Here is a 25,476-nt window from a genome sequence, read left to right as displayed (position 1 = left end):
AACATCTCTGAAACAGCTATCAAGAATCTGTCTGTCCGTATATATTTCCTTTCCACGGGACTCCTGGTTTGATATATGCGTGTTGCAGGATCCCCACTGCAACAATAGACATATTATAAAATGCAGTTTAAATTACATGAACTGAGAGATTTTCAGTAAATAGTTCAGTATAAGGTTCTCAAAATGCTAGCTAATTCCACCCTAATTCTACCTACCTAATAATTAGGTATTATTTCAGCCTGGGAAGTTCAGGGCAATTTTAATTCTTTATGTGTTTGCTTTTATCAAAACTGAGTACTACTGAACTCTAGTACTAAGAAGAAAGAACTGAAGAGTTTATGAACAATCACCCAATGAGGCATCACATAACTGCCCTTGATCCTACAGAGACTATTTCCTCTAATTCTACTTTCAATTTGCAGTTATCTTCAGACTAAATCTATTATCTTGCAAGGAAAATGTATAGTTTTCCTTCACTTAATTAAACTCTGGATTCCTTGACTTAAAAGCAAGTTATGCATGAAATGAAATATGGTATCAGCTTCTTGAAAGCCTATGATTTTCACTTGTGATGCCCCAAGGAGTATGGTTTAAATTATCATTTACTACAGTTATTAATAAACATTCCATTTGAAATGACAAACTCACTCTTGCACCTTCAAAGCTATGGGATGAGCATAAAATTAGTTTATGAAATTTTTATGAAACTTCTAGGTGCAGGTGCCACATTACAGAGGCTACAGGTTAACCATTAGTTTTACATTGATGGGATAAAAAACCCATGAAAACTCACTATCAAAGCTGTTTGACCTGGGCAATGTATTTGAGAACATGACAGACAGCAGACAGATCACAGGATAAGCAGCAGGATATCTGCATGTCTGTAGCCCACCAAAGCTCCAGTACCACCACAACCACTATTACTACATGGAAGAAAAAGTACATACAGAAAGACATAAACAAATACAGCTCTAAAGATTATTTAGCATAAGCTGAACTTGAGCTTAGCCTGAGTAACTAATCTCTTGAAAAGTAGATAATAAATACGTAATGGAAGCTGATAACCAGTAGCTCAGTGTGTGTATTAGAAAATGATTAACTGTATATAAAGGGAAATTGTAGTTGGATTCAGGCTCCTGAACACTTATAACCCTGTATGCAGCATCTGACTGACTGTGCACAGCATTCAGTCTTCATGTGTGCTGGACTTCCCTGAAAACAGAGGCTCCTGTGTCCAGTGCAGGGAAGGCTGAGTGAATCCAGTTCATGAAATTAAAAGCATCCTGGAACAGTCCATGGCAACCAGGGTAAGCAAGAATAAGCATGTGAAGCTCGGATGCACCAAATGCATCAGGGCCTGTCAGGGCCAGGCTGTTTATATAAATGCATTTAATAGTGGTTGAAGTAGGATACCAATATAACTAACCATTAACTATAGAACACATTACTCCCTCTGATGGTAAAACCCACTGAATGATAGAAATACTCCCCACATTTCATTATGGAATTATTTTAATTTCACTGTTTCAAAAATTGTCATACTATCAAGCTTATTTCACAACTGAAAGAAAACAAACTAAAAAGGAGGAAAGGAAATGACAGCCCATTCCACCCAAGCAAAGGCCTGAATTGCTGGGAAAGAAATGTGCTGCATTCAATGTGCTGCTGGAAGAATTTTAACAGAGTATGAATCTTTGAATCGGTGGAAAAAAGAGCAAGAAAAGGTTTTCCTAACTGCTCGAGAGCTACTATGAGGATCACTATTTAGTGATCAAGTTCTTTCTCACACTTGATCCTATCTGGGCTGGTAAATGCACGAATCCTATTTGCTCAGAGTCAGTAAAAAGAATCCCTGAAAAACAGTTAAAGCACTGATTACTGGTTTTTAAACTACAAGCATAATTTGACTTTTTAATGGATGGAATTTAGTATCTACACTGCCGTGTCCAGCAACACAAGCTCCCAGGCTGTGGGCTTTTACTATGTAAATCCCCAAAGCGCTCAGGTGGCAGCCCAACACACTTTACTACAAGCCGTGAGCACTCCCACAGGGAAGGTGACTGCATGACAAACCAAAACTTGAAAACCTGTATAATTTTTTAACAGCATTGGTAACTGAAAAAAGAAAAACATTCTTTTTCATTTCAGAAATGTGATGTTTGCTTTAGTTCCTCCTCTTGTATACTTTGACTGGATCATACAAAAAAAATTTCATGTGGCTCAGGACCGAAGACTAAAAATTTAAAGCCAAGTATGGTTTCACAAAAGCAGGAACCACTAAAGACCTGTGCTATAAAAGATGTGCTTTTTCATTACAGAAATCCCTTTAGTCACTGCTCCTAGTACCAAAACCAAGCCAAAAAGTCAAAAAAATCATGGTCAGTTAACTTGCATTCCTCTGCTGTTAACATAACACAGAAAAAGAAAGGGAGAGATAAGATAAACTATATTTGCTGCCACATTTAAGAGAGGGTTTGTTCAGTCTTCACTTAAACACACTTAATTTCTTGGTTTCTCAGATAGAGCTTGCCTTTACAAGAGTAACACTCCAACACAAAACTCTGGATCTCTTAGATGCAAGCTGCTTCATATTTGGGTTGGTGACCTCTTTGACTAAAGCATGATCACTGAAGTCCAAGTGCTGACATGAAGCAAAGCATTCTACTGTGACAATATTCCCATAGAGCACTAGGTGTTGCTTTCAAGAGCATGGATGAAAACAATCTTAAAACTAATTATTTAACTAATTAATAAATAAAGAAATAAACAATATGAGTTTCACATTGTTATCCCAAGGGGATCCTCCAGAACAAATTCTGCCTTAAGTTATATTACGGCAAAACTCTCTCCATTTACTGCAGCCAAAATATTTCCATGTTTTTAACTTCTTCTTCACATTGCTAAAGATTTAACCTAATATAAAAGAGGACAAGGATGAGAGTGTGGTTTAATGGGTCTGCATATGCCCAATCTGTTTAAGACATGCTTTATAAAATATGAAATTAGATTCTTTGCCAAGTGTTATTTTATTATTTAAAAATTATTTAACATTCCATTCCTCCCTGCCATTCTTCTCTTTTAATACCAGTTTACTTGCAAGTCAACCAGTTGGATGCAGAGGCAGAGCTCAGATAAAAATTACTATAAGGAGAAGAAAGAAACCATGACTGTTACATGATGCTGAATAAATATTAGCCATAGCCACAAATCATTCAGATGTATTTGCCAGTGAAATATTTCTGAAATTATTGCTTTTATTTTGTACTGTATTTCCAAGCCTTTTCCAGAAAAGTACTTAAGCACTTGCCTAACTTAAAGCACATGAAAAATCCCATTGATTCAAGTGGGCTTAATCACATCCCCGAAGTCCCACGCATTCTTCAGCACGCTGCTGCATCTGGACTTTTTACAATAATTAAATGAGTATAAACCAAATGTATGTTCGGTGTAATCCATGCTTTTCATGTGAAAATGTAGACTTAGTTATTTAATAGGCATGAAGGCACAGGGCTTTTACCCTTGCAAAATGAAAAAGCTAGAGAAGATTGATTTACTGTCATGTTGTTGAATATTTTGTGTGCATTACAAAACCCTGACCCCTTTTTACTGAAGAAGAAAGTATTTCTGAACACATTAGCTTCACCTGGACACTGTCAAAATCAGAAGCTTAAGCTGATGTACAATCCTTCTGCTAAGGAAACTTGTATTTTCATTTTGCATTCACAAATTGGACAGACATGAATGCTTTTGGAAATCTTGTGAGCAATTCAAAGTTAAAATTCAATACTGAAATCAATTAAAAGCATAGCATTTATAAATTTGGTATTTTAAATGCTTGAACAAGTGTCATATCATACAAGCAAAATTCATCTGCAGGGCTTGGAATGTGTCTGTCCGATTCTGATGATTTATTCTAAAAAAGCACCATTTATAGAGAGAGCTAATAGTTTTATTAGACTGACTCATATGTTCCAAATCTTATGATGCATGCATAGATACAAAGCTTTTCTTAGGTGAACAGGTCCTTGTGGAAGATTCAAAAAGGTCTAAGCTGGCCCAGTTTTTGGGCCTTGAAGACAATTTCTTCCACCTGCAAGTTTCTGCCACTATTTTTTCTAGTGGTGTTATCTGTTAGAATACAATAGAAGTCACCTCTGATATTCATATAGCATCAGGGCTATAACATCACTAGTAATAGAAAATTTCATGCTCCAGGAACCTTGGAGACCCCTGTGCAGAAGATGAGGAAAGTTCATGTAGTTTATGGCAGTGGCAATTTTCCCGAGTAGTTCCACCCCTAAAATTCTGGTCTGGGGCCTCTCTGGAGCCAGAAATACCAGCCATAACAAACTATATAGTAGCTATGTGTCAGTCCTTGTCAGCCGTCCAAGGACAGTATGTGACAGCAAAACATTTTCTTTTATTGGTTTTCCTTGTTATTAAATAAAGCCCATACAGTGCCTTTCCATTTAAACCTGTGATACTGACGTGGTAACATCTTCCAGGAGACAGGCAGAGAGCTGAACCAGAGGAGACGTGCCAGTGACAATGACAGAAGCATTTCTGTTTCTGTGCCGTCTTCTCATCCCATCTTGCAAGTTTACAAGCCATGGATATTATGCTGTTGCATTCTCCTGGATACATTTTTAAGATAGTGCCTACTTAGCTTTTAAAGAAAAGTGCTTTCAAATCATAATTTTAATTAACTCAGAAAAAAATGCAAATTTCTATTGCATGTATGCCAACAGTGAACATTTGTGTTTTTGATGCCAAACTGTTTCTCCAGTGATATGCAATTCATACGACACACAAGTCAACTCAATTTATTCTGCATGTCAAAATGCATTAATTGCTTCTGAGTGTTGCCTCATTTGGTCTGTCCCATTTGCTAAATGAGAGAAATAAAATATATATAAAACTACTAATGTAGTTTGAAAAGAGTGCCTTCAAATTTAACACTGGTGGATTATTGTACAGAAATGACAGAATGCTGAAGTGGTAGAGGGCAAAAGAAAGAGAAAAAAAAGAGTATGTGTTCATAGAAGTTGTCATGTCACATGAAAAAGTCTTGCAGCTGAGAGAGAAAAACAGCGATGTTTCTACCTCAAATTCCTATTAGATGACAGAGAAGAAATTATGGTATTACACTTTATTCTTGATCTACTGTAACTCAAAATGGGTGATAACTTTAGATCCTCTACAGCAAGCCACCTCTCTGTGCCAGTCGCTGTGTCTGTGAAAAGGAGGCACTAAAATATCTAAGCAACTCTCAAAAATACTCTGAAATAAACCTTCCAAAAGACAGGCTGGTTTTTCATTACTTTCTATTACAGCTGACTTGAAGTTATGGCATTTTTCTTCAATGACCGATTTTAATTAAAAGCATGTAATCACTCATTAAGGAAACTTTTTTTTCTTACTAAATCCATAATTTCTTCACTTACTGATTTAACTGTTCTTTGCTTTCATAACTGAAGTACTTGTGCATGCTGCCAGCATTTCATGACCAGAAGCTAGACCAGGTAACTTCCAGACATCTCTTTCAAGCAACACCCCTAACCTGAGAGGATGAATTGCCTGTAATATTCCAAGTCCTACAAATCCTGATATAACAGAGGTAAGAACCACAGCATGCTATGCTGCAATGCAGAGCAGTGAAATAGAACATTTTAAAACTCAGTTAAAAGTTCAAACTAATTTTCATTTCTTTGCAATAAGCTCCAGCCAAAGTTCCTAGGGTGCTAGTAGGCTGCCCACCCCAGAGGTGGGGAACATTAAAGGTTGCAGGTACAGGGCTCGTGCAACAAAGAAGTAGCTGCAGCTGAAAACTGATCTGCAAAGGGATCACATCTGACAGCTTCACACATTAAAACAAAACAAAACCAGGCAAAAAAACACTGTCCAAAAAAGGTTGCCAAGGATTGTCCAGCTGTGAGTGGGCCATAAATGCAAGTAACAGATAAAACAGTCTGTACAATCTGATAAAAAACAAATAACTTACCCAGGGCACAAGGGGGGTGATTGTCCAAATGTCACAAAAATAAAAACCTGTTCGTTCAGGTTTAGCTTCACATCTGCTAGTGTCCTGTCCTACAGCACTGCAATCTATTGTCTAATTCTAGGTTAAAATGAAGTAATCTAAATATGCACACTGTTATATAAAAGGGCCAGGGGATGAAATTACACCAGTTTACAATAAGGCCCTTTGAAACCCTAAACTAGCAAGTTAGCAGCCAAATTGTTCTTCTACTAATACAGACTGAGCAGAAAATGATGACTAAAAGAGAGAAAATAAAGAGTGTAAACCTGTAGTTCTCAAAATCCGAAGTGTGTTTGCTGTATCAAGGCACACCAGAGGACTATTCAGGTGCTAAAAAATTACTGTTTTTTAAACCATCTCCGAGTTCAGTGTTAAAAAACTTTTGTTTTCCTATTGCTAGATTCTTCATAAATACAAGATCTGTAAAATTTCCTCTTCTTCCATTTCAAAACAAATAGAAATGTTAACACGCATCTTTTGAAAAAAAAAAAACCAAAAAATTCTAGTCAGTATTCAGTAAAAAAGTAAAAATCGGCTTCTTTTTTTTGAAGGAGAGCAGTAATTGTAAAATAAAAATCTAATGTGCTTTATTATACCTTCTAATTTTTTTTTCACTTGGCCTGCATGAAGTCTATGGCAAACATAGTTATTAAAACTATGGTTTTACCTAGCTTCATCTGTCCATGTAAGACTACTTCATGCGGTTTTAAGTATTCTTTTGCTTGGTAAGTAGCAGCCTGTTCATGGTAACAGACCTCACACCAGAACATGAAAAGGACCATTTGGTTATTTTCTTCTGTCTGTGAAATACAAGTCTTATTATTTTCCTCTTTTTCACTCAAAATACTATTAAATGGAGCCTTCCTATAAATGAAAAGAAAATTTCCTTCCTGTGCATGGATGTACAAATATATCCTGCATCTGAACTGGAAATAAAAAGAGAGTCATGAGCTTTTTTGGACACACCCACCCTAGAAGTACAGTGTTATGATAGGCCTCATCCCTGCTCCATGCCAGCTGCAGGGATCCACTGGATCTCAGCTGCACCTGATGGATCCCAGCTCACCTCTGCATCAGCTAGTAACTTGCATCATTTTCCTGCTGCTCTTCAAAATAGAGCTATTTACCTATTCAGTTGTGAGTAAAGACAGGAAAGCCAAAGTGTAATAAACTCTCTTGTGATTCTTACTCTTTTTCTCGCTCAATGACCTTGATTAAGACTTGATTCCCCCACCTCTGACACACAGGAGAAGGCAAAGGAAAGGGGTCACAACATGTTTCTCAGTACAGAGCCTCTGCAGTACAACAATTAGGCAAGTAGACTGACTCATGGTCAAAAATAGGAAAAACAAATAAATTACTGACATAATGCAATAAATAGTATATATATTACATCTAATCAAGCTGGCATCTCAGAAAACAGCAGCTGCTCAATTCAGTCAAACAGCTCTTTAGAGGCTCTGAGAACAGGGGAGCACTTAAGATTTCTGAAGCAGTGTGTGGTCATTGCTCTGAGACAAATGGGGAAGAATTTATTTCTCATATGGCAACACGGACGTTGTGGAATTGCTCATATAAGTTTCACCTAACTGATGTACTTTCAGGATAGGAATCACAAAATCAGTAATTTCTTGTTAGTGTATTTTTTTTGAGTTAAAATAATAATAGTGATCTCAAACTTATGGAGAAGATTCAGAATAAAACCTACACCACAGTATATCATGCTTCAGGAGGATGATCTACTGGCAAAAATTAGAATGATTTCCTTTCTTTAAATAAAAACTTGAAAATTAATCTTGTTCACTGTACCAAGGAACAGTGCCTGGCTTCTTTTCCCAAGGATGAAAGATTCTTTAACAGAATGCCCAGTGAAATTAATCAAATAAAGGAATCTTTCCCTTCAGAAAACTCAACTGTCCATCAAACATTCTACCCAACAGCAAACACCTTCTAATGCATCTCAGCTGCAGAGAAAGGCAGTCTTCAAAGTAACCAAGGACTAAACTATTCAAAGCCAAGGTGCCAGCACAAGTTTGAACACAGACCTTGCACTCATGCTTAGTCACACAATCTAATATACTCGCAACAGAGGATAGATCCTTATTCTCCATGAATTTTCATGATGTTATGCCTTTAGCTCCCAAAGAGAAATCTTGAGGCTGGAATGAAGTACTTATGCATCCCGAACTTGTCAAGAACCAGAAATCCTGCCTGATGAGCAGAAACTGCCCAGAACTAACCAGTATAAAACACATTAACCAGTACAAAATACCACAACTATACTAAAAGCAGATACATCTGATACCTTCTTAGCGTTTAAACCACCGAAGCCTCCTGCTTCCTGGGATCTCTAGCCCACAGACATGCCCTGTGGCTTTTAAGGAACCAACCAGTATAAAACACATTAACCAGTACAAAATACCACAACTATACTAAAAGCAGATACATCTGATACCTTCTTAGCGTTTAAACCACCGAAGCCTCCTGCTTCCTGGGATCTCTAGCCCACAGACATGCCCTGTGGCTTTTTTTTTTTTTTTTATTGGCTGAGAGAGGAGTTTAACCAAGATATAACAGTGAAATGGCTTTTCAAGTTGGGAGATGAAGGCTTAGTGCCTGCTCTAGGCAGACAGGCCTCACACAATTCCTTTTCCCAGGACAGTGCCCAATATCTTGGTGAGATTTTAGTCTCAGTGCCCACCTGGATGAAGGGAGTGATGAAATGGCTCTCCCACCCGTTACCTTCAAGTTCTGACACTGTTACTGAAGAGTAAGAAGAATAAACTTGTCTTGAATCATGATTTTCTGTGACATTTCTTAAGGACATCAAATCCTATCTCTGTATGCAACACAGCACAGATTTCACCTCAATTTGCAATCTGCAGACTGTTTTCACATATCAACATAAAGCTATGTAGCACTTACGAGAAGTACCACAGAGATTATAGTATGATAGGGTAGTAAAATACCTTCTGAAATAGGCATTTATCAGGCATCCAGTGCTGCAAAAACATTTTAACTACTATGAAAAGGTGCTTTTGCACTAAGCTAAACTGGCTCATCTACTTCCTATTAATAACCACACCATGAATAGTCAACAGAAAAATTGTTTCTCAGACTGCAAGAGATGAACTTCTGCCTAATCTTTTATAACCTTTATAAAACTTTATTAAATTACAAAGCCATGTAGCTTTTACAGGCTCTAAAGTTTTGGTTGGGAACACTTTAAATACATAAATACGTGCAGCTGTCCCAAGTAGTACCACCATGGGGACTTAAGACACTGTTAAGACTTTCCAGTCCTGTACCATTTAAAATCAGTAATAAAACTCTAGTCCAAGATAAAGTCTCAGATAGGAGCTACCCAGCCAGGAGAAAAGTACTCCTTATTAAAGAAAATTACTGGCATTTTAGAAATACATGCAACTTTTCCCACTTCCTTTCACCTGTGTTACCCATAAAAGTCTCTAAAAATATATATATTCAAACTAGTTTATTGCATGGATAACCTCTTTCAGCAAGTCAGAAAGACAAAATCCCTTTGTTCATCTTTAGTACACTGTGCCCAAACTCAGAATCGTAGGGATCACGGTACTGGCAAAATGTGTCCCTATTGTGACCAGTAAGAAACAGTAGAAAATTAAAATGCTAAAAACAAGGCCAATACATTGGCTGGCAAGCCCAGATAGCTTTGAATTTGCTTGGAGCTGTCTCCTCAGGAGTCTGGTGCAGTCTGGTGCTAAGGAGGTCTGGAGATGACATCCTTAAAGGAAAGGAAAAATAAGAAAGGAAAAAGGAGAAGAAATATCCACCCCATTTTTCCCAGAAATGCCATCAGCAACAAGAAGAATCTCCCTCTGACATGGGACAGGGAGATAGATTGCCAATTCTCACAAGCCCCTTGAAAGCCAAGAGAAAGCTGAAAAACTTTATGTATGTCATCTGCCACAGTCTGACCATCTGAAATATTTTGTTCATGTTTTTGGTAACCCTTGCTTTGCCAAAACTGACAGACCACCATGGATATACATTTTAATGCAATTATTTGAAAAAGGTATACCACTGTGCACATTTCTAAAATTTTATTCTTCCAATGTAGCTTAATTATATCCCTCCAGCAATTGTAGTTCTGCAAAAACTTATATAACAAAGATCTTCTTCATTTCAACAAGGAAAAAATACTAAAACCACTCATTTAACATACAAACTAAAAGGTTTAAAACTAGGAGCTCAGAAGATTTCCCCAGATCTTACTACAATTTTCAAATCCACAGTAAAATCCTTTCACACAACTTGGTTGAAAGAGTTCAATTTATTCAATTCAATTTAGCAACATTTGTACTTACTGATTGTTCACTTAGATCCTGAGAGTCTTCCATTGAGGTTTTTCACCTTTATTTTCCTCCACAAGCAGAAATTATCTTCCTTTCAATTTACAGCTCAGTAGTCTAAATTAAAAAAGAAGATAAAAAATGACATGTTAGTCTATGGTCCTCACTTCAAAACCAAATCTTCAATAAACAAATAGCCTAACTGAGGTTGTGGTTTGCTAAAACCTGAAGCAAAGTTCCCATGCGAAGACTAATTTCATTTAAAGTGCTTCAACACCTTCGGTATTATTTTAGGAACTATCTAAAATACATCAACAGAAACAGGAACTTGTCTTTGACTCCTGCCAGAAAAAAAAAACTATGAAAACAAACCAATAAAGAAGCTAAAATGTTGAATACAGGCAGCTGTTTAAGTAGTCAACAAACGAAAACCCTTGAGAGAACATATTATAAAGACAGTTATAGAAGAGAACTGCTTAATACACATTTAATGATAACCTCTTAGCCATTAAGTGTCTGGCAGAAAAATAGGTTATTATGCAATTATCAGCATGGAGTCCCCTCTCTCAGGTTCATTAAATTCCTGTAGGATTAAATTAAACTCACAAAGTGGTTTATAAAATGCAGGTCCCTACAAAGTGCTAAATGACAGACATTATCCTAATTATCTACGATGTCTACCCCTTCTCTAATAGGGTGAATCATTCTTATCAAATATTGAGATCCTCAACAGGAAAACTCTATTCTCTAAGAGTTCTACCTGTGAATGATCATGGTAACCTTAACTATAAAGCCACATGATTATATTACTATCTCCTTTCTCAGAAAGGATCAGTTTTGGAGTTATGCAAATTTGTATAATTTAGAACCAAAAAAAAGAAGACAGGAATATTTCATATATGCAATAATCATATAATTAATCAAAGCTCATGTTACATTAAAAAAAAATCAATATGTAAACACATACATTAAGGAACCTAAACATCCTGGACTTGCTTAACAACAATACCTAGATTTGTTTATCAAGAAGGCACAACAAGGAACTACCTGGGACTATGCCCAGTATCATAAGCATATTATGGATCTCTGTTTTAAATTCTGACCAGCAAGCACTAATAAATGCAAACAATGTACAGCTGTATTGGCATTTGCAGAATATTTGAAAGGAGCCAGAGCCATGGAACCTACATGGAACAAACCACGGCGCCTACATATTCTCACCCACTGCCCTGCATTGCCTTGTGAACACTGCCTCTCTTAATCTCAAGTGAAACTTACTTGCCATACCTCCACTTACTCCCCAAAATGTAACTCCCAAAAATTTTGTTTTGCATTAGATATTTTCTAATATCAAATTAGAATGCACAAATGCACAGCCCCAGTCTACCTTGCTTTCAATTTCACCCCGGTTTTTCCTGCCACCTCCTGTCTTTCTTCCCTGTTGCTGAAGTTTCAAAATTATTCACATTTCATTAATTTTTGCCATGATGTTAGACAAGGAAAAGACAAATTGCAAGAAAATCATGTTACGTGTATTTCACCACAGCTGAAAAGAATTCCTTTTTCAAAATGGTTTTAGTGTCCTCTCAATTTCAGAGGGATCCAAGACATCAATGTCTTCCCCCACAACACCTTCACCAAAACTGTAATCACTTCCCGTGATTTTTTGGTCAATGTGGAGCCCACACTCTTGTGTTTGTAAATATCTCCTCCAGTCTTTGTTCGATGAAGCTAAAAGGAGAATTGAAAGGCTTCTTTGAAACACCCATTATAGGCAAATTTCAGAAAGAAGACTGCCATGATCAATAGGTATTTTAAGAGAAAGCAGCTCTACATGGCATTGCCTGCAGCAGTCCCAATCAAAGGAAGCAATTGCAAACACAGAGTTGAATTTTTACAACCAATACTAAGATATTCCATTAGTAACTTGAAATAAAATCTGCTTTTATTTAATTAAAAGTTTGTAGTGTGTTCACTTTATTGCATTGGTAAGATTGTCTGTGGAAATAAATAGTCAAAATACAAAATATGTAACAAATTATTTGACTAGTTTCTAAGTATAGCGACTGAAAAGTCAGTACCTGGCTTGCATTCAAACAGTAAATGCTGTAATTCTGTCAGTAGGTCACCAAAGGTGACAGATACCCCACTTTCTGTATAAAACTCAACTATAACTCAACTACAGAGCAATACCATAACAGATAGACCCATGCTTCTTTCCTTATTGATGGGTGCTTAATCAAAGCACACTGAGATCAACAGATGGATGTCACATTTTTCCTAAAACAACAGTGTATCAATATTTTAAATACATCCTGGTGACACAAATCCAACAGGAGTTTTATTAGTAAGACCTGCCAATGATTTACTCACAGCAGGTGTTGTGTCCCAAAATTCAGATGGGTGCATTCACTGGATTGCATCATTAAATATCCCACATGTATTAGTCACTTCCTAAAAAAGACTAAGTTTTCCTGAATTTTCGAAGTTACTTTACTGAATTGCAAGACAAAGACAAGCTTTTTTTAATCTTTGCAGAGATACACAATATGTTAAATATATTGTTTGCATGAACGTGCTAAATTATAAGTTTCCATGAAGTTCATCTTCATACTCTCTCAAAATTCAGAATTCTCACTGGAAATGGCACTTTTTAAAATGAAATTCAGAAATAATATTTTATCAGTTTTATTCTACCTATCAACAGCTGAAACTTGCTGCATTCTGAGCCCAGTTAAAGCAGCTGATTATAACCAACTGCTAACACAAAGATTTTTATAATGGCACTTATGCCAATTGCACTTAGACCAAATCCTTTAGGGTTTAGTTTTATACATTTGTAAAAGAGGAGAAAAACCATTAGAGAAGTCAGTGATTTAAATAAGACCAACATTACTCCCTAGTAAAGATATAAAATTAAAGGATAATAGTAACCTCGTGCTGTTTTATGAGGCAATAATCCAGTTACCAATTCAACCTTGTAGTTTATTCCATCAAGAGAACCAGATTAAAAACAGAGGGAGGGAGGGCACTCTTATCCCTATTATATTGCAAGTGTTTCTAACTGGGTTTAAATATTTTTAAAACTGTTGTTAAAAGTCTTAAACTCACAGACAAGCCAGAATGAAGAAAAATGCCTGTTTCTCCTCTTTATCCACTCCTTGCAGATGTGGCTTTAAAACTGATGAAGTGTTTTATGCTCCCAGATAAAAATTTTACCTTTCTAAGAAATGTCTTAATTAGGAGGATTCCTGACTTTCCTCATCAGCAAATGCATTTAAATCTAATTTTTTATTTATTTATTTTTATCTGAGGGAATAAAACACTTCATCAAATTTAAACTGCAACTTCCAGGACTTGACCATGAGGAGAAACATGTGTTTCCTTCCAGAGATACACACATAAGTTAAAGAAAATAAACTACTTGAGGATCTGCTGCACACTGCTTTATAAATGACTGAAAATGTAATACAATTTCATTTTCTATGGGATGTCTACTATGATCCTGTGTTGCAACTTCCACCAGCTCAAGATAGAATGTGAAGTTTGGGGACCCACAGGTGAAAACCAGTCTTAAAAATCTTCATGTTTCCCAAGAGTATTTCAGAGACTGCTTCAGGCCCTCCTGTCGGCCAGACACGGATATGGATCTCCAAGAAGAATCCATCATCCAGAAGAGGGTTAAATATGGCTGTCTTTGGACCAGTTTGATTGCAGACCACTTTTAACTTGCTGAGGATGAGAATTTTAGTCTCAGAGAAGTCTTAGAGCATTCTGGAATCCTTTGTAGCACATCCAGGACCCACTTCTATATTAGTGACATCCGAAAATCTGAGCTCCGTCCTCATCAGAGCCCCTTGGCATGCAGTGGAGAGGACAGCAATACTGTCATGTACCACCAATTTTAGCTTCAGGCATTTCCAGCAAGCCCTGATGGAAGCAAATCATCTTCCCTGGGTTTTGTGTTCTGCTGAGCACCTGCCTACATCGATTTTCATTTGCAGATGCATTGCTTAAATAGAGAAGATAGATTATTCCTTATTTTGAATAATCTTAATTATGCTGGGATTTCACAGAAAAACTCATGCAACTTTACACAGATGAATACCCTGCCTGTTTTAACCACACACACTGTTGCAAACAGGGAAGGAATACGGGAGGAATTTCCATGATGTCCCGAAAAGCGAGCAGAACCACCCATCTGCTTTCTCTACAAACAGCCCTCATTTTCACAGTAAATACTTGGGTGACAGCATACTGGCTACTTGGAGGGGGCTGCACAGGACACCTTTTAAGACCCATTCAGTGTTCTCATTCCAGCATGTATCCAGCGTGGATGTGCATAAGAACATGCGTATGTCGAAACTGGGCATATGGTATATATTCTAATGTATATAGAAAATGTGCCTCTGAAGTTCATAAACTTCAAGGTGCAATGTCAGACATTATTAGATTTAGAGTCTTACTACGATGCCTGCTGGAGATGAAGTAGTGTTTGTTTCTGCTGACACAAGATATTTTCAGTCATTTTCAGATCTTAGGTTAAGATGCATGTCAAGAACAGGTATGGGATCTTCAACACCCACCACACATTTACAGTTCTGAGCTCATCTAGCTTCCCTCTACCTTCTCCCTCTCCTGAAAAATTACACATCTGTAACTGCGATATAAGTTGTTATTTCCATCTTCCTTTCTGAGCACATGAATTCATGCCAGACACTAAACACAGTAATCAAAACAGACACAATTCATGCCATCAAGCCGCAACACACTGAAAACTCCTCAAAGTTCAGATCAAATTATTGACTTCCATGCAAGTCACTATACACTTGTTAGACACAGTCTTGCAATTTCTGCATGGTCTTCAATGAATATTTGTATAATTGTCAGTTCTGCGTAATTTTCTTCCTTGAACTGAGTTTGCTGGAGGGTGGCATTGCTTGTGTAGCATTTGTGGACATTTTATTCAAGAAAAATTAAGATGGTATTCCCACTCCGCATCAGGTACTTCCAACTTAGAAACAAGTCACACCACCACAAAACCATTTGGTACCAATCAAAAACAGGCACCAAGACAAACAAAGCAGAGCAACACAGACCATGATGTCCCTGCATCAGTTAAGTACGTAAACCAGGTAGGAAACTAAAAGTGTCGATGACAATAGATCTGCCTGCTGTCCCATTACCATTATGCAACACAAAAAAAATGGGGAAAACAGAAAGGCTTTCTGGCAAATGGCAAACACCTGTAAGCACTGGATCTCATTTACTTTAGGTAGAAGAACAGGGTGCAGCATTTATCTCTTGCAACTCTGGCTACCAACTTTATAGATACTCAAATGTGAACTAAAACTGATTCCCCTACTCTTCCTACCCCTCCCATCCCATACCTGTGCAATGAATAAGAAGGATTAAATTTAAGAATATAGAATTATAAACTCAGCAGTACCTCCCTTATCCTAGCACTGTGAAATTGTCAAGATTGAGACCAGAGCTACAAATCCACTGACGCTTAGGGGCTTCCCAACTGTACAGGACCTCATCACTCATGCTTAGAGAAGGCATGCAGCTACACAGACTTCATCTATCTCATTCCAAATTAATCAGTTACAGAATTTTCCAGATAGAAATAAATAAAACAAATTCTGAGACTTCTGTCCTTGATTTATAAACAAGTCTGATCTAGAATCCCACTGTGTTCCCCTAAAAATAAAGAGAAAATCAAGGTGGTTTACAGGGAAAAGAAACAAAACCCAAACAAGTAACGCAAAGATGACACAGATAGAAGCATACTCTGCTAAGATTTTTTATTAAAATTTTGTTTTCCTACTAGCTGGCCATTTCAATGTTTTAAACAATTAGATTTTTTTTAGGGGGAACAATTTTGGGTTTTACTACATGTGATTTGGTATTTTGGTTGACTTCTGAGACAATTATTCTCTCTTTTTTTGTAGAAATAGCTGTAAATAAAACAAATAAAACATTTCAATTCTTTATAAACATGCCACTGAAAACAGAAAGAAAAAGGCTATACTTTGTTAGCCAGAGTATTTAAAAACACACTGTCAACTTGAAAATATTATTTATTTTTCCCTCTCCCCAAAAAAGCATGTCAAATTTACCTTTTATACACAAAAAGCCCCCTCAAAAACCTTGAGACACAAAACTAGTATAAAATAACAAAAAAAAAGCTATTTCTAAAACAGAAACACTCTAGAATTTAGGAGAACCTAAAAATGAGCATATCCACAAGGTAAAAGAAAGCAGCAGTTTTACAAGGCTGAAAAACTTGATGCAAAGAACCCAGCCACATGGATTCATGAAAGCTGTGACAGCACAGTACCTTTGATCCTATTTGCTTTAAAAACCATGCCACAGTTTGAAGAGTGTATTCAACAGTATGAGGATGCCATGAGAGTTACTGTAGAAGTTCAGATACTCCCTAGGATTACTAGAAACATCCTGATGAAGGAGGAAGTTCGCAGCATGCCCATCCTTTTTACGTGTGAGAGTCATTGTCCAGTAGCTGTTATTCCTGTTACTGCCAAATGTCTCACATGAAATTCTTGAATGGAACATTTTGAATGTCAGAAAGAAACACAAAGTTAACCAACCCAAAAGAAGTCTGGGCAATTTGGTTTGAAATGTTATTAACTAAATTTGACAGTAACCCCTAAATATTGCATTTGAGAAAGTGTTATTTTTTCATTCCATGAACAATGGGAAACAAAAAGTGTGAATGCAGAACTGTCCCAGAATATGGAACTCCTTCTGGTGCCAGCATGCAGCTTGGGTGGCTTCTGACAGAACAGAATGACAATTATTACTCACCAAACCTAACACTGCTGCACCCCAGCCATCAAGTCAAACTGAAACCATCAGAACACAATGACTGAAAAGTAGAAAATTTTCCATGTACCATCTTTGTCCAGCACAAATGCAAAACGCCATACCAGATGTCCTGTGTAATCTACATTTTTTATGCTGATCCTCACATGAGCTGTCTGCACTCATTTCAGCTCCTGGCCCACCAGCAGTCCTCATAGGTAACTGAAATGTTGTGACATCTGTGGAACAGCTCGCAATCCTACAGGCAAATCTCTTTTACTCTGAGCCCGCAGTAAGTGTGCCACACAAAGTAATTGTGAAAAACAGCTGTTCTCAGATTTTAACTAAAACTACTGTTTTGACAGTGCATCCTTTACCACATTTCCCCATTTAGATATTTATTAGCTGTGCTCAAACTATGTTAGATTCTCCTTTGATCAACTAAAATTTGTTAATCCCCTGGAAGAAACATTTTCCAATTGTTTAATTACTCCTCTGGTCTTAAATATGAAACCTCCAATTTTTCAAACTACCTTTCTAAAGCTAAGAAAGGGTACAGCTTTACAGTAGTAGCTGCACCTGTACTACCTACACAGATAATGTAACCCCTCCTACTCTGCTGAGTACTTAGTTTAAGTTAGTACTCCTTTTTTTTGGCTACAATACCATCATTATTATTCGCTATGGCCTCCATTTGTTTGGGGTTTTTTTAAATAAACTGCTGGCTTGTAGGGAAGTACATACTGTTTTCTTGCTTTCAGTTTGCTCAACGAGCCAGACTACTCTCATCAATCTGCACTCCTCATTATTTACCCACCCCTCAGTCTTTGTAGTAGCAGTACTTTAGGCATTACAGCCTAACAACAGAAGTATAAGGAAGTTTGTAAGAAGAAAAATATCTTTTATTGGGTCAGCAATTGTTCTAATCAAGGGTATTACTTCTTGTCGAACTTACTAATCTTGTGTCACCAGTAAAATAATAAATAGGTTTTAATTTGATGATTGCCCCATGAAAAACTCTTTGTAATAGCATGCTTTTTAAAGACTTGTTAACAAGTAACTATTTGTGAAATCTATGCTTTATTTTGCTGCTTAATCCATTTCATTTGTGCCAAGTTGATTTTGTATCCTTCAACTTTATTAATCAAAAAGTCATGTCAACTCAAGATAGACTTACAGAACTTTATTACATCACTACGCTTATCTTTGGAAATCAAACTTGTACTCACATCAAAAATAATATTGCTGGTTTGGCTTGCCTGAGTGTTCATAAACCCGTGATGCGGAATAGTGTGCATATTCCAGTGTTATATGGGAACAACATAAAAAAAGTCATTTGGAATGTGATAGCCTGTAAGTTAATACTCTGTGACAGTGGAGACTAATAAAAAATAGTTGCCATAAATTAAGCACTTGTCTACAGTGACAGCTATGTAATGGCCACTTCTGAGAAATTATTGCACTTCTTTCCCCGGGAATAGTGATAAAAGAATGCAGCCTGTCACGAGCGCTGCAGCCCTTGGCAGTGACGTCCTATTTCTACTGGGGTTATGCTCCTCCTGTTCCCTGCAAGCCCACATTTTGGACAGCAGTGCAAAGATCTGGAAAAGTTCTGTCATCTGGTATCATGTCTGAACTCCTGCCTTCCTTCAAGAAAATCACAGCTGTCCCCTCCAAAGGCCCCAGCACTTTCCCTATTGTTTTAACTTGCACATGTATCTGCAAATTATTTGCAGCTACTTCAGTTTTAGTCAAAAATCCCTGCATCAACACAACCTTTTGATTAAGATCAAGGGATCATTTTTGTAGGCAATGTTTTCATTCTGAAAAATTCCACCTATCCCGCAGACTTGAACCCTGCACTTCAGTTAATAGAGGTGGCAGATTAGGTAACGGAGACTGTGGTTCTGCAGCTATTTCTGCAGCACCGCTGCCAGGCTCAGCAGCACGGGTGCTGCCACTCATTCCGACCTTTGCCTCGTTGCCAGCACAGCTGTTTGTGAACCACAGCAGGAACAGATCCAACTTAAACGAGTGGCCGGCAGAGGCGGGTTAAGGGGCTGCTTTGGAAGCGCTGCCACCAAATGTGAAACCATGGCTTCACACTTTTCTGTCCTCTACCACAGGAAACAGACGGAGGTAGGACTGCAGATAGGGTTAGTCACACATGAGGTTACTTCTTGATGCTTATATGAACCAATATTGCTAGATAATGACGCAAAAAACAGCAAAATGATGGATCTCTTCCTACAGACCTATTATCAAAGTATTCCAGACTAAGTCCTGATTTGACAGCATCTCTCAAACTGCTGTTCCAATCCTGGACTTCCTTCAATGCAGATCTAAGCAAGATCTCAAAAAGCTGGGCGATTTCACAACTATCAGGGAGCAAACTCTTCTATTTCATTTGTTTTATGCCAAAAAATTTGACTGCTCATCTAGCCCTTGCAGAAATCAGACTATCATTTAATCAGAAAATTGGAAAACAAACTGAATCATAGATAACTAGCTACCAGAAGTGACTAGGAAACACATTATCTAGCCATTTCAGCTGAAAACCTCCTGTTGCAGGTGACTCCCAGACATATTGCTGCACAGTGAGCTCAGGATTCAGATGGCACTTTGAGCACAAAAATATTGCTTCTCTGAAGGAGCAATTAACTGAAAAAAGTTAATTTGAACATTATATTAGATCCTTCTACCATGCCAGATTAGAATAAACATAAAAAATAGGTGTCTGAGTGGAAAAGTACTTTAATCTTCCCATTTGGAAAATCTGCCACAGTCCCAAATCTTGCCTTGGGGTAACAGGAAATGTTATTTTCAAGACCCTTTCCCAGAATATAATATCTGCATTTGTGAAAACCTCTATACCATTCAGCCCTATTAGTTGTCAACTTCCCAGTTCGCTGTGTTAAGAAGACCAGAACAGAAATGCTAGGTTGAGTTTGGGTTGTGTTGCTAGAACTTTACCGGTAGAGGAAATGTGCATAATCTCCTTGAGCTGTGCCTGGCTTTGTGAAACCATGTCTATGCTGGGACACTCGGGAGAGCTGGAAGAAGGACCTCACATACAGCGTGATGTCAGGATGCATAAACTGAAGTGTACAGAGGCTGGTGTAGCTGCTCTCTCGTCAGAGTAAGATAAACTTCATTTTCTGTGGAGTTCTGGGAATATACTACAGTAAATAAAAAGAAACATCCAGATGGGTTTTAATACGGTAAACGGACTTCATGCCTTTCTTTGAATAGATTGAATAGATTCATGAAATGTCCCTGAATAAGCATAACCTGATTACTCATTTCTTTGAGCAACAAAGTTGCCTTAACAGAATTAAAACAATACAGACAATTAGCAATATTTCTAACTGCATCATTTTCAAGAATACAGTTACTGTAAAAGGCATTTCTGTGGTCATTTATAAAATGCTACAAAAAAAAAAAGTTCTAACATATAAATGCCTTGTATGGAGTATAAAAATGCCTTGAAATGGAAGAAAAAAATATATAGTTTGGATGTTTATACTTAACTCCCATTTTTTTCCCTAAGTATTGCAGGATTACTTCTCTCTGCATGTGATCTCACACATATAATACATATTTCAATACCCCACCAAAAAAGCAGACTGAACTAAGAATAGAGGACTAGATACTCATCTGGCATAATGTGAGACCACTCCAGTAATTTCAGCATTCCTACTCCAATTTGCAACAGCTAAGGATCTGGCACAAAACATCAAGTTAAGTTTCCAATTACCTCATGCACCAGCATTGATTTCAACAGTTATATACACACAGTCATAGAGGAGAATTATTTGAAAAATTGCAAACTCAGCTCTGTATTTCTTTTACTTTTATGGTCTAAATCAGACCCTACATGGTATTTTAATTTAAGTTTTTGTGGTTTAATTATATATATTTCAAGAACAGACTAGTTACTCGCTGATCTACCCAATTTAAAAAAAAAAGGCAGCAATAATTTTTTACGCTTCTGAGAATGTGAACTTGTACTGGGTCATATCACAGTAGTAGTTAATTTTAATGCTGCCAAAAAATCTAGTGCATAGTAACTTAAATGCATAAATAAAAAGTTAACAACTATGCAAAAATCAGTCTTCTGTATGTGAATATTTTTCAGGTTGCCTTGGGAGGTCTTTTTTCTAATTTTCTGCTCCAAATTGGTCAAATTTTATAGTCCAGCACAACCCTAGTGCAAAGAGAGTATTCAGTCAGCCCAGACAGACAGAGGTCTTCAGAGACCGCATTTAAATTACATCCAACTGAACTGCCCTCCACTGTAGATCTACGAACATCTACTGAATGAAAAATCATTGTAACAGTGCTTATTTATTTAGGTCTAGGAAAAAGGCATAGAGCTCCAAAGGAATTCATGCACAGAAATCCTCCAAACTTCTTTTCAAATCCATGATAATTGCAGCCTAGCTAAAATTCTAGTGTGTAGTACCCAAGCCTAACAGCCTAAGACCAAAAGAGTCTCACTGGTGTAAGGAGTGAGAAGTTCTGAAGATAATCACTAGTCATTATAATATTCCCTTAGAGAAATAAGGAAATTTTAAACATATTGAAAATAAAATGCTTAAACTTTAGTATTCCTCTGACAGCCATTAGCATCTGACATTTTGCTCAAAAGCCTGATAACTAGCCTATATGATCCTGTGACTGAGACTGCCCAGTGATACATTTCAATATAGGATAGTCAATCATCAAAGTAATTTTCACTGTTTAACATTAAAGCAAAAAGGCAGCCAGCTATTCGACACATTTCTCAGGCTTAGAGACAAAAAGAAGAAACTGCTGTAAAAGAGTTTTTGCCTTTAAGGTCCTGTATTACAGGCATCCCAAAAGCAATCCTTCTGGCAGCATTGCAAACTACAATGTGGACTAAAAACGTGAGTTTTATTGCCTTTTCAAAAGGATTTTACTATTTATTTGACATATAAGCACTCTTCTTATCTGAGCTTTTGCGCTGCAAAATGCATCCAAGTTCCTTTAACCACTTCTGATTTAATGACAGATTTAATAACATTGCAACACAGAAGTGTGGAATTGGTCAAAAAGTTATTTCACAAAAATCTGATTTCTGTACAGCAACATCTAAAATGTCACCTAATACATAGAAGTAAAGCAGAAAGTTTTTAATGTATATTGTAAATCCTGAGGCTTTGATAGGTAAGACATCTACTAGCTTTAAAAGACCATAATTTATTTTTAATAACCATTTTTATTTAATTTTTCAAAGAGTAGCAGTTTATGCCTTCAGTAGAACCGTGCCCTGAAATCTCAGGGGTGATAAAAGGGCCATGCCAAAGCTGAAAGGTTTCGAATATCAAACTATACTATTATGTCAGGGTCAGCAAGATCAATTAGCACTTTTCAATGACAGAAAAAGGTTAAGTGGGACATACATTTGCACAATATTCAAATCCAAAAAAGAAAAATAGCACATATTAGGCGTACTTATAAACCTCTGGGTCAGTGACTGAATTTCAACACTCTTCTTCCAGTTGCATACCATAAATGCTGGGTTTTTTTAACACAAAATATCAAGAAGATTACAGATATATTAGATAGCAGAAATACTACTGGATTCCCAAGTACAAAGGAAAAAACAAAGACATCTGAGTGTTGCTGCTACCAGACTTGGTTTAGCGGTGAACTTCCAAAAAGCTTTAAAAATACTTGACAAGCTCGACATATGTCTGTTAATTTGATGCCCCTGTGTTTGTATTTTTCCTGCAAACCCTGAGAGTACCAAAATGAAACCTAGTGAGCAAATAAACCTATTCCTATGCTTCAACTGAAAAACAAACCTAACCCCACCCCTCAATTTGAAAATAGTAATCTGTAAATTAACTCATCCTAAATCTGGGAAAAAAGCAAGTGTACACCTTCTGCAACTAACAACTATCCAGAAACACGCACACAGGAAGTGAAGAAACTTACGTTTCAATTCTTAATGTCACAAGAATACTCACTAGAAGCACAGGTATGTTAGAAGTTAATTCGACACCTGTTAATTCAAGCGTTGCAGTCATAAACATAGCCTGAACAAAGTAGCTGGTTATGATATCAAATAAAGCCAGCATAAAATCACAATAAAAATCCGAGAGATTAAGAAAACCTAAGGAAAAAGCACCCTGTGCTGAAATCAGTGATTTAGATTAGTATTGCACCGAGTAAGAGCAACACAAGATTACTTTTCCTCAACGATATATTTCAAAATGTCTCTTTTTTAAGCCTGTTTTTCAAGGAGTGATTTGAAATATTTACTACCAGACAGTACCTAATTTTAGGTTTTTAAGTGCTTTAACAGCTCTATGAAATATGATCAGCAGCTGCAATATAGAAGTATGCTGAATAAACGCTCCTTATAAAAAGGGAGACCTGCTCTACCCTGAGTTCATAAAATCCCTACTTTCAAGAAGGAAAAAGATAACACAGAAAAAAAATAATGGCTGTGTCCTAGAGTGTTTAACAGAAATTCCAGGATTTTCTTTTTTTCTTTCTGTGGTAACTTTTGTATTTAAGAGGGTAAAATGCTGTTTAAATTTTAGCACTAGTGGATTGCACACAACATTGTCCAATACTACCACTTCAACAAGGAAACAGACAGGTACCTTCCCTCACCAAATGCCAGTGATCAACATTAATTCTAGGACTTGCATAAGGTTTAAAAGAGTTGCATAAAGTTTAAAGAGTTAAACTTTAACACTTGCATCAGATGCTAAAAATATGCCACATGATACTATCTATAGCTGTATTTCTACAGTTGCCTTGTTTGAAATATTTTAACTGGGAACTTCAATTAACTGAGAACCCACTAGTGCCCTACCCAATACATTGCTTGTTTAGAATTTATTTATTCCATTGACATAATCCATACAGAATAAATTTATGCTGCAAAATGTTGTGAGGCCATTAATAAAGACAAATCCGGCAAGAGTAACCTTCAACTAAATTTATTATCAATACCATCATATACATGTAACAATTAATAACTGCATACAAATTATCTGAACAAAGGTACATAAAAGATTAATCAACCTACTCCACTTTCATTTCTATTAAATTTGGTTGAAGAACATTTGGTAACATAAATACCACAATTTTCAAAAAAAAAGCAAACAGAGCTGTTTCAGATACAGACCAGCTAATGTTAGACGTCAAACAGAGAAAGAATCACCGTGAAGAGAGAGAAATGTCAGTCTGTATTTCCACTTTACTCACAGTATGATATATATTGCAAGTATGCAGGCATTTGTTATTTGGCACCATTTTCAGAAATGTTAGGAGAAAAAGTCAGACCCGCAGCAATTTTGCGAAATTTTCCTTTTGAGTGTTAAGGAAATGAAACAAAGATATGGCCTGAGCTTTAATGCAAAGTACATGCTTCAAACATCCAACTGTGAGGTCAGACCAGAAAATCTATTTGCCAAACAGAAAAGATGCCGTCTTTGTATAATTCCCTCTAGATCTAAACTGCTGATTAGTTTATCTTAGATACGCTTTCTAGTCTCCGCAAATGCAACACGTAAAACAAAACTTAGAAAACTGTAAATACTGGTTCCTTACTGTTCTAGCATGACTTCATACTTAAACTGGAACCGGCCAAGGCGCTCCCTTGTCTGGTACAGCGTGCCTCCGGGATTTTTGTAAAATACCAGCTATTTCACACCGCCGCGCGCGAGCCCAGCGTGTCCCTCCGTGTGCTCGGCTGCAAGCCCTGCCCGCGGGTACGGAGCCGGCAGCACCGCGCCTGCTTGGCTCGGAGCGGCAGTTTCATAAATGTAAATGAAACTTTAGATGCCAACTACCGATTGGCAGCGGCGATGCCGTGGGATCCCTCTCTCCCTTCCCGGCGGAAGGCGCCGCGGGGCTGCACCCCGGGCAGCCCTGTGTCCGGCCGGGTACGGCGCGGACACCCCGCGGCTCGGGGAGAACCGCCGTGTGAAACCCAGATGGCGTTTCTCCGCGGGTATCTGACTTTGGAAGTGTCTGTAATGACAGCAGGAGAAGGAAATTAATGGCTAAGAGCCCACTGGGTTTGAACACGGAGAATCCTGTTACCTCCTCGGGGATCAAGTACGCGCACACACCCGCACGCACGCACACACACAAGGCTTACCCACGTGGAAAAGCTTTCTAACCAAAACACAAGTCCCCGCATTGCCGGTGGAAAAGGCGGCGGGACCCCCGCGCCGGGGCTTCCCCGTGCCCCGTCCGCCGGCGCCGCGGGGACCGCGGCGGGGGCGGGGG

General features: G+C 37.6%; 1 protein-coding gene across 12 annotated transcripts in view; it reads right to left on the bottom strand.

Annotated features, from left to right (window-relative positions):
* Positions 1-25,476, bottom strand: part of EYA4 (EYA transcriptional coactivator and phosphatase 4) — a 144,551-nt gene that overhangs the window by 117,884 nt on the left and 1,191 nt on the right. For 11 of the 12 annotated variants that reach the window (XM_017739759.1, XM_017739762.1, XM_017739761.1 and 8 more), the window contains exon 2: positions 10,387-10,488. In XM_017739759.1, coding sequence (XP_017595248.1) covers positions 10,387-10,419 — 33 coding nt within the window. In that variant the 5' untranslated portion in view covers positions 10,420-10,488. Of the gene's footprint in view, positions 1-10,386; positions 10,489-24,792; positions 25,338-25,476 lie in introns of those variants that run through there. The other variant, XM_017739760.1, reaches the window with a different exon arrangement.

Source organism: Corvus brachyrhynchos, unplaced genomic scaffold, assembly GCF_000691975.1.
Source record: "Corvus brachyrhynchos isolate BGI_N302 unplaced genomic scaffold, ASM69197v1 scaffold14, whole genome shotgun sequence".
Taxonomy (NCBI): Eukaryota; Metazoa; Chordata; class Aves; order Passeriformes; family Corvidae; genus Corvus; species Corvus brachyrhynchos.
This window is presented reverse-complemented; position numbering and strand designations above follow the sequence as displayed.